The sequence below is a fragment of the Microtus ochrogaster genome, chromosome 4, assembly GCF_000317375.1.
Source record: "Microtus ochrogaster isolate Prairie Vole_2 chromosome 4, MicOch1.0, whole genome shotgun sequence".
Lineage (NCBI taxonomy): Eukaryota > Metazoa > Chordata > Mammalia > Rodentia > Cricetidae > Microtus > Microtus ochrogaster.
Genome location: NC_022011.1, coordinates 15,755,216 through 15,765,845, shown reverse-complemented (window position 1 = coordinate 15,765,845; position 10,630 = coordinate 15,755,216). Strand labels below are relative to the sequence as shown.

General features: G+C 45.5%; 1 protein-coding gene and 1 pseudogene across 2 annotated transcripts in view; one reads left to right on the top strand and one right to left on the bottom strand.

Annotated features, from left to right (window-relative positions):
* The window catches only part of LOC102000849 (liver carboxylesterase 1), a 27,488-nt gene extending 26,565 nt beyond the window's left edge, over window positions 1-923 (bottom strand). The window contains exon 1 of one of the 2 annotated variants that reach the window (XM_013354263.1): window positions 611-923. In XM_013354263.1, the coding sequence (XP_013209717.1) occupies window positions 611-665 (55 nt within the window). In that variant the 5' untranslated portion in view covers window positions 666-923. The remainder of the gene's footprint in view (window positions 1-610) is intronic. The other variant, XM_005345629.3, reaches the window with a different exon arrangement.
* A 6,842-nt stretch (window positions 924-7,765) lies between these two features.
* LOC102000384 lies at window positions 7,766-9,707 on the top strand (annotated as a pseudogene).
* The last annotated feature ends 923 nt before the right edge of the window (window positions 9,708-10,630 follow it).

Sequence of the window (10,630 nt, the reverse complement as noted above, 5' to 3'; positions counted from 1 at the left end):
CCCACCAACCTCCCGGTCCTGGTTCGCTTCTTCAGCTTTTTTGGATCTGATCTCCATCAAGATCCAAAGCAGAGAATCCGGATTTGTAAGTTTTCCCCTAAAATAAATAACTGTCTATCTCTCAGTTCTGAGCCAGTGTGAGATTTCTTTTAAGCGCCCGATATCTCAGCCAAGAATTCCCCCTCTGTCCTAATTCCTTGATACATACACCCCCTTTTCAGGGAACTCTCAGGGGGAAAAAAATCGTCTTTTCAAATGCAGCTCTTAGATGATTTTACACGTGAAACTTTCCATGGACATACTCTATTTTAAATCCCCGCTTTTCTAGACCTACCTCTTCTAGACCGACCCCTGGGAGACCACAGACACAATCTCTCATTTCACCCCCACTGCAGCCCAAAGGGGAAAGAGCCGGCACTGCAAAGCTAAGTTCCTCACTCAAGGACACAAAGTTCAAGATCACTGAACTTAGATTCACTCACTCTTTCTGTCCACATCCAGAGGGCAAACACCTCTAAGACACAGGACCTGTTTCTTATTTCCCTGAATGAGCCTATACTCACCAAGGCTCAGGACGAAGGATTTCAAATATGCACCCAGAAGTACTCACCCTGAGTCAGGCATGCAGTGAGAGAGATCAGGACCAAAGCACAGAGCCACATCATGGAAGGACAGTACCTCAGGAGCCCAGTGAGGTGTCTGGTGCTTGGAAGAAAGCACTGATCCTGCCCACAGCTATAGACCAGCCCCTGAAGTTCTGCCCACTCTGCCAATTTACATAAGAAAACCAGTTGAAAATCCCTGACCAAGAGCTCTCTGGGTATCTAGTGGGACCTCTTAGCCACACCCACCTGGGTTTCAGTCTTTCTTTTTGGCACAATCGTTGCCCAACTCTCAGATAACAGAGGTCCATAAACTAACCCAAGGACTTCTTACATAAGCTTTCTCCTTGTGACAGCCAAACCTTAGTGTTGTGAGCCCCCCAGAGGCAGAGACTAGCTTAGCAAGCAGGAGAAGCTTTGGTTTTGCATCCCCAGAGAGGGATGGGAGATTTTAGAGCAACTCAAGGCCTCTGAGCATCTCAGCTCCAAGATTCAGACATATTTCTCAGCATCCCTAGATTTTTGCTTCCTAAAGTTCTAGGTCCCTATTTAGAAACAACCTTACTTACATTTCAGTGCCCCCTAATATCTAAATGCTGCCTTTGCAGGATTCCTGCCAAGTAGCCAGCCTTCTTCTGCTTGAGGGGACAGGCTCTTCCCACAGTAAATATCCCTCCATAGTCTAATCCTGCCTACCCATCTACCCATTATCCATTCATTCCTCAGACACTTACCAAAATGTCTGGGATTTCCTTCTACAGGAAAGAAAACCCGAAGGCCTAGAGCCCCAAGGCGCCTGTGAGATTAGTCTTCTGGGATGAGAGGCTGAATTCTTCCCCACTACTGACGTGTAACAAAGGTAACATAGGTGGCAATGCTTCCCAATTTAGCTATTTGTTAAGGCTTCTGTTTTGCCTAAATGTCTGCAATATCTTTTTTAAAAATTATCTTTAGAAAGTAGAGAACATGAGGGAATGGAATGCTAGGGATGGGGAAGGGATAGAGAGGGAGAGCAAGGAAAGAGAGGCCTTGATCGTGGGAGCCGTTGTGGTGCCGTCGTGAAACTTGGCACTAGAGAAATTCCCAAGAATCTGCAACAATGACTCCAGCGAAGACCCTAAGCAATAGTGGAGAGGATGCCTGAACTGGCCTTCCCCTGTAATCAGATTGATGACCACCTTAATTGTCATCATAGAACCTTCATCCAGTAACTGATGGGAGCCGGTGCACAGATCCACAGCTAAGCACTGGGCTGAGCTTCCAGAGTTCAGTTGTAGAGAGGAGGGGCGACAATATGAGTAAAGGGGTCAAGACCATGATGGGGATACCCACAGAAACAGCTGACCTGGACTCGTGGGAGCTCACGGGATGATAGCAGGGGAACCTGCATAGGACCCAACTAGGCCCTCTGACAGCTGTGTGGGTGACAGTTGGGTGGCTTGGGAAGTCTGTGGGGTCACTTGCAGCGGGACCAGGATTTATCCCTAAGTGCTTGAACTGGCTTTTCGGAGCCCATCCTTTTTGGAGGGATATCTTGATCAGTCTAAGTATAGAAAGGGGGCTTGGTCCTGCCTCAAACTGATGTGTCAGACTTTGCTGACTCCCCATGAGAAGGCTAACCCTCTCTGAGGAGTGGATGGGGAGTGGGGTGGGAGGAGGTGGGGGGAGCAGGATGAGGGGAAGGAGTGGGAACTGAGATCGGCATTTAAAACAAGAAAAGATTGTTTAAAAATATAAATTAATTAATTAAAAAAGAAAGTAGATTTCATCTGGCATTTTCATAACTACATCATTATATATTTTTTTCATCCTTCTTCCACTCTGTCCTCACAGTCCCCTCTTGCATGTCCTCATTATCCTTCCAACTAGTTAACCCCTGTGCTTTTCATGTCATGCGGGTTCCTGAGCTGGACCATCAGATCGTTCTTGAGTGACAGGGTCCTATGGAGAATGGTCCAGGGGTCAGAGTTAAGGACCTAAAAAAGGTGGGCTCAGGAGGTCTTACATAAGCTATAGCTTATGTCAAGCAAGTTTATTAAGATGTACAACATCTTAAGTTTTATTCCTAGGCGAGAAATGGGACAGAGCCAGCAGAAACTGTCATAAAACGGGAGGATGTCCACTGAAAGTTAATCAAGCAATGTTGCATAAGAGGAACACGGGGTATCTCAAGGTCTTTACAGACCGAACACACAGCAGCCTTGGGACTGATAACTGTAGCCCTGTGTAGTGGGAAGAGCTGGGTTCCCAGGATCCGAAGCCACGCCTTCCCTGAAGGCCTGGCTCCAGAACATTACTGGCTCTGCTCAGTGTATTCCTGGGTTTAGAGAAGTAACTGTGTTCATGCTCCTGTTTGACAGCCTCAGGGAAAAGCTCCTAAGCCCTTGGATTCAGGCGATTACTGACTCTGCCAAACATGCCCCTGATTTAGAGAGTGTCTTAGCTCAGGTTTCTATTGCCAGAATGAAAGAGAACGAGGGAGAAGCAAATTGGGAAGAGAAGGGTCTATTTGTCATGCACTTCCAGGTCATAGTCCATCACTGGAGAAAGTCAGGACAGGAACTCTGGAGGCAGGAGCTGATGCAGAGACCATGGAGGGGAGCTACTGACCAGTTTGCTTTTCCTGACTTGCTCACCCTGCTTTTTTATAGAACCCGGGACCAACAGCCCAGAGATGGCACCACTCACCATGTGCTGGGCCCTCCTCCATGGATCCCTAATTGAGAAAGGCCTTACAGCTGGATCTCATGGAGGCATTTCCTCAGCTGAGGCTCCTTCCTCTCTGATGACTCTAGTGTACATTAACACACCAAACCAGTCAGTTCAAAGGACTGTTTCTTCTCCGTACATCAGGGCCTCAGAGAAAGCCTTGGGTCAGTGGGGGTCCTCAAGTTGTTCTATTATCTCATCTCGTTAAGGATCTCTTCCTTATTTATCATGGTTCTGCTGTACCCAGAGTCCAAACCCCCAACCACCAAGAAACCAGATCCAATTCAAAAGCAAGGAATCTTTTAATTGCGAGTTCAAACCCAGGTCCCTCGTCCATCTGACATGGCAGGTGGAGTAGGAGACAACCCAGGCGGCACGAGAACAAAACATATATTGAGATTGGGCAAGGGGGGGCATCCTGGGATCAGCAAGCTGCCTAATAACAGTCTCAGGATTGGTGCACCTACTGGCTGGGGTGATAGATTAGCCAGTGGCAGCTGTGGGGAGGTTGCTACATTTGGAGGCCATCTGGGGGGGCATTACTATGGTTATCGCTTTTCCCTTCATCAGTAAGGCACATCCAGAGCCCTCCCGCTAACTTCTAATTGGTTCCTTACCATATGGAGGATATCTTGTAGTTGACCCCCAATAATTAAAGCAATGTCGGGAACACCACACATCCTGCCATATCCTGCTGAGTAAGGGGCTTACATCCAGCTTGGTCTTTCCTACAGGTGGTCATGACTGGGAATGGCCACAGCAGGAGTCTGGGCAAGGGTCTTGGCTCTTTAGGATCTTCAGTCCCATCTCTACTACTACTATTCTCTCTCTGTGTCTCTGTCTCTGTCTCTCTCATTCTCCGTCTCTCTCTGTCTGTCTTTCTCTCTCATGAACATGCACACACACTCATGCATCCATATCATACATATCATACATGTTCATACCACACATACACACACAGACATGTACACACACACTCATGCATCCATCTCCATGTTCATACCACACATGCACACACACACTCATGCATCCATATCCATGTTCATACCACACATGCACACACACACTCTTGCATCCATATCCATGTTCATACCACACATGCACACACAGACATGCACACACACACCACACACACATGCATCCATATCCATGTTCATACCACACATGCACACACAGACATGCACAAACACAAGAATCTAGAATGCACACATGAGAGAATATACCATATCAGGTTCTAGACTGTCTTAGAACCAGAAGCCCGGAAACTGTGAAAGAGAGAAACCCATTTTCTGTTAGGATGATGTTCTCTGCTGGAGTCAGGTGAAGCCTGGTGTGGTTTGTTTCTAAAAGTATTTATTCCGTTTGTGTAATAAATCCAGACTATTTAGAAACAAAGAGGCAACTAAGGAATAGTGAGAGCAGAGAGACAGCCTTCCCCAGGGAATAGTACAGCAATTGGCTGTACTCTAGGACCAAATGGTCAGTCCTGAAAACATACAAGTTATTAGCTTGATTTTATGCATTTAGGTATATGTATATGCATATATGTATGTAACAAAAATTAACAAAAACAGAGGCCATGAATTTGAAAGAAGAGGTATATGGGAGGAGCTGGAGGGAGGAATGGAAAGGGAGAAGTGGTATAATTACATTATAATCTCAAAAGATTATGGGCAGTAGAAAAAAACATTAAAAGAAGACAAAAGAAAAGAGTCTGTGTTTTTTTTACTGCTGAGTAATACTCTAATATGTTTATATTCCATACTTTCTTCATCCATTCTTCCATTGAAGGGCATCTAGGTTGTTTCCAGGTTCTGGCTATTACAAACAATGCTGCTATGAACATAGTTGAGCATATACTTTAGTTGTATGATAAGGCCTCTCTTGGGTATATTCCCAAGAGTAGTATTGCTGGGTCCAGGGGTAGGTTGATCCCGAATTTCCTGAGGAACCGCCACACTGCTTTCCAGAGTGGTTGCACAAGTTTGCATTCCCACCAGCAATGGATAAGTGTACCCCAACTCACCAAGGCCAGCTGGCCTGGGTCTGAAAAAACATGGGATAAAACCGGACTTGCTGAACATAGCGGACAATGAGGACTATTGAGAACTGAAAAACAATGGCAATAGGTTTTTGATCCTACTGCACATACTGGCGTTGGGGGAGCCTAGGCAGGTTGGATGCTCACTTTACTAGACCTGGATGGAGGTGGGCGGTCCTTGGACTTCCCACAGGTCAAGGAACCCTGATTGCTCTTCAAGCTGATGAGGGAGGGGGACTTGATCGGGGGAGGGGGAGGGAAATGGGAGGCGGTGGCGGGGAGGAGGCAGAAATCCTTAATAAATAAATAAATAATTTTTTTTTTAAAAAAAGGAAGGAGTCCACTTACTTACAAAGGCAAACTCATCAGAATTACAGACACTCTAGGAGCAAAAGAATAAATAAAATAAAAATAGAAAAAAGCATAGAAGAGTATAATCTAAGCCCTGAAGCAAATAACTGCTACCCAGGTTTGTCAAATTATCTTTACAAACTGATGGAGACCCAAAGACCTTCCATGACAAACCCAAGCTTCAGTCAGACCAACTGTGACAACACTGAATATACTTAGAGCTGTTGTACACGCAGAGGAAGGAAGCGTCAGTCACAAACAAGGCTTTGAGGCGTCTCTCCTAAATCTTCATATTTCTGTGAGAGCTGGTGTCTGGAGAGTTGCCTTGATGTCTTCTCAACCCTCACCTTCAGGCCTGCTCTTCACAAGTCTCCTAACTTGATGCTTAATGTCTGATCACTTAAAGGTGGCACCCAGGAGTGGTTGATATAGCGTTAGTCTGGCTTCAAACATGGGGAGGACCCTAAATACCAAACATACGGATTCTCAGTGACTTTGTCCTTCCTTAACAATAGAGATTGCATATGATCTCCACCTAGGACAATTTCTTACCACTCTCCCAAGGGTATTGGTTTTTCTTGTTTCTCAATCCCCAGGAGCTCTTCACCAGGGCCCTGAAGTAGAGAATGGTGTGTTTTCTCAAGTTGAAAAGCTACATTCATTAGAGTAGGCATCTGAGCGGGGCTGCAGCATGCACAGCTGGAGATGGGCGTTCTAAGGTCTTAAAACCTGCATCCCGTTTTTTTCCATGAGCACCTGACATACATCCACAGAGAATTCAGTGGTGGGAGTAAACTCCTCCTTAAGTATATGGTTCCTGGGGATTTTAAACAACTCTGACACTTTATTTAGTAATGAAAGACCCCAGCTTAGCTGCTGTAATGCCATTTTGCAAAGCCTTCACACAAACAAATGTAAGTTCAAGGTAAAGTCAGTACTCCTAGGCGGTCAAACAGGATATCTGTGGTCAGACACCAGGCCTAGGAGGGGAACGAACAGTTCTGGGAAAAACTACATGTACCCTAGATAGGGCCAAGTCTGCTATTATTATCAGACCTTCATGTCTCTGGGGAATTTGTCCCCTAAATGAACCCATCGCCTCATTCGAACTGACCAATGAGATCCCTATAACCATGCATTGCTTCTGTATGCCTGCTTTTGCCACCCTTTTCCTATAAAAAGACCTTCTCCCAGCCTGCAGGCGCGCAAGTCCTCCGAAAGGACTTTGCCGCCCACAGGTACCTGTGCCCACCCAATAAACCTCTTGCTAATTGCAGCCAGTGGTCTCGACTGTTCCTTGGGTTAGGGGTCTCCTCCTGAGGGAAGGACCACTCTGAGGGTCTTTCAGTAAACCCTCACGCTGGCCACAAAACTACCTGACACTTTAGTAAACTCTCATTCTGGACACAGACCACGTCTGACGCTTTAGCAAACCCTGATGCATCCTCCTCCTGTGTTTGATGATATCTCCCAGCAGGAGGTGGGAGATGAGTCAAAGTTCACATTGTATTCTTCATGAAAAATATTTCCTCCTAAATTTGGGGGTAAGCATTTGCCAAACCACATCCCTACATAGAGGCATCTTCCTACAATAGTCTCTTTCTATTCGTCTTTCTCAATCTAAGGTAGGTGGAGACAGACACTGAGTTAGTCTTAAAATGGACATTTAGGGGCCCGGCAGGAAGATGGCGGCGCTAGGAGGTGTGAGCGGACCTGGGTCTCTGCCGTTGGCTTGGCTCTTCCCATCTTCCACCCCTCCTCCCTCCCTGACTGAGGTTGGCACCTAGGGGGCCTAGTTCAGGTGGCGGCGCCGGGCGCAGCGCAGGGGTCACGGCCATGGCGGCTGACGGCAGGCTTTCTTCACTGCTCGTCCTCCTTCCCCGGTCCGCTCGGTGTCAGTAGCGGCGGCGGCGGCGGCGCAGATGGCGCGCTCCGTCTCTCTTCCTGTTCCTGCACGCCCTGGAGCGGATACTCTTGGCTGTGCCATCCCCCGACCCTTCACCCTAGGGACTGGGCGCCTGCAACGGGCGCTGCTCGCGGAGCGGGGGCCGGTCTCCTGCTCGCCTGTCGCACCTCCATGTCGGATAACCAGAGCTGGAACTCGTCGGGCTCAGAGGAGGATCGGGAGATGGAGTCCGGGCCGCCTGTAGAGCGCTGCGGGGTCCTCAGCAAGTGGACAAACTATATTCATGGGTGGCAAGATCGTTGGGTAGTTTTGAAAAATAATACCCTGAGTTACTACAAATCTGAAGATGAGACAGAATATGCCTGCAGGGGATCCATCTGTCTTAGCAAGGCTGTAATCACACCTCATGATTTTGATGAATGTCGGTTTGATATCAGTGTTAATGATAGTGTTTGGTATCTTCTTGCTCAGGATCCAGATCACAGACAGCAGTGGATAGATGCCATTGAACAGCACAAGACTGAATCAGGATATGGATCTGAGTCCAGCTTGCGTAGACATGGCTCAATGGTGTCACTGGTGTCTGGAGCAAGTGGTTATTCTGCGACATCCACGTCATCATTCAAGAAAGGACACAGTTTACGTGAAAAATTGGCTGAAATGGAAACCTTTAGAGATATCTTATGTAGACAAGTTGATACTCTCCAGAAGTACTTTGATGTCTGTGCTGATGCTGTCTCCAAGGATGAACTTCAAAGGGATAAAGTGGTAGAAGATGATGGAGATGACTTCCCTACAACTCGTTCTGATGGAGACTTTTTGTACAATACCAATGGTAATAAGGAAAAATTATTTCCACATATAACCCCAAAAGGAATTAATGGTATAGACTTTAAAGGGGAAGCAATAACTTTTAAAGCAACTACTGCTGGAATCCTTGCCACACTTTCTCATTGTTTTGAATTAATGGTGAAACGGGAAGAGAGCTGGCAAAAAAGACATGATAAGGATTCGGAGAAGAGGAGACGATTGGAAGAAGCATACAAGAACGCGTTGGCAGAACTTAAGAAGAAACCCCATTTTGGAGGACCAGATTATGAAGAGGGTCCAAGCAGTCTGATTAATGAGGAGGAGTTCTTTGATGCTGTTGAAGCTGCTCTTGACAGACAAGATAAAATAGAGGAGCAGTCACAGAGAGAGAAGGCCAGGTTACACTGGCTTACGTCTTTGCCGTCTGGAGATGCCTTTTCTTCTGTTGGGACTCGTAGATTTGTACAAAAGCCCCATAGTCGCTCTTCCTCCATGTCTTCCATTGATCCAGTCAGTGCCTCTGACCATGTTCACAGATTCAGCTCCCAGGTTGAAGAGATGGTACAGAACCACATGACTTACTCATTACAGGATGTAGGTGGTGATGTGAATTGGCAACTGGTTGTAGAAGAAGGAGAAATGAAGGTATACAGAAGAGAAGTCGAAGAAAATGGGATTGTTCTGGATCCTTTGAAAGCTACTCAGGCGGTTAAAGGTGTTACAGGACATGAGGTCTGCAATTACTTTTGGAATGTTGATGTTCGCAATGACTGGGAAACTACTATAGAAAACTTTCATGTGGTGGAAACATTAGCTGATAATGCAATCATCATTTATCAAACACATAAGAGAGTGTGGCCTCTGTCTCAGAGAGACGTGCTGTATCTTTCTGCTATTCGAAAGATCCCAGCCTTGACTGAAAATGACCCTGAGACTTGGATAGTTTGTAATTTTTCTGTGGATCATGACAGCGCTCCTCTGAACAATCGATGTGTCCGTGCCAAAATCAATGTTGCTATGATTTGTCAAACCTTAGTTAGCCCACCAGAGGGAAACCAGGAGATAAGCAGAGACAACATTCTGTGCAAGATTACGCATGTAGCTAATGTGAACCCAGGAGGATGGGCACCAGCCTCGGTGTTAAGAGCGGTGGCAAAACGAGAATATCCTAAATTTCTAAAACATTTTACTTCTTATGTCCAAGAAAAAACTACAGGAAAACCAATTCTGTTTTAGTATGAACAGTGACTGAAGCAAGGCTGTGTGACATTCCATGTTGGAGAAAGATGGAAAAAACATGAGTGCTCTAAGTTGGAACACGGGATCTACAGCCTTGTCTGTGGCCTCAGAGGAAACACTGCGATAGTAAAGCTGGGTGTCTAACACTAGCCATCCCCTGCTAGCGCTCCTCGCTCAGTGTGTGACTATAAATACGTGTAAAATCACATGGATATGGCTATATTTTTATTTGCTTGCTCCTAGGAGAGAAAAAAATAACTTTGAACTACAACTAGGAATTAATTGATGCTTTAATTTTTGGAAACTTTTTCAGAATTTTTTATTTCCCACAGTCCAGCCTAAGATCCTCAGTTGTATCAGGTTTTGTGCACAAAAGAAAAGCACAGAAGTTGAATGCACCTGAGGCATGTGCTCTCTGTGCACCAAATATTCAGATGGGCTTCTACAGGCCTGCAGTCTGTGTCTGTGTCCAGAGTTTTTGACTTTTTGCTTTGTATAATCATAGAATCTATTGCTGCTGATTTCTATGATTCATGTTGTATGTCTCTTCATAACTGAGGACTGTTGATAACCTGTGATTTTGCCTTTTCTATAGTCTTACCCCTATGAAGAATGTTAGTTCTGATGGAGAAAGAATGAAAAGCTTTATTTTCTCCCCCAGATATCTTTATATTTTTATTATATATTTTAGTTGTGTACTATGTGCTACCAACTTTTTTCAGTTTGTTATGGTCACAATTTGGTAATTCCTGAATTGGTTCGACCTGCCTCCAGTCAGAAACATCTGTACATCTCTTGTGGGTATAAGTACTTTATAATACAATGGTCAGGATAAAATGAGTTGATATTTTTCCTGAAATTTGTAAGAGAATATATGGTATTACTTGTTAAACCAAAAAATAAAAAAATAAAACAAAATGGACATTTATTCTCCAAATTTATTCTCATCCATTTCCCTCCCTGTCCCCTGCC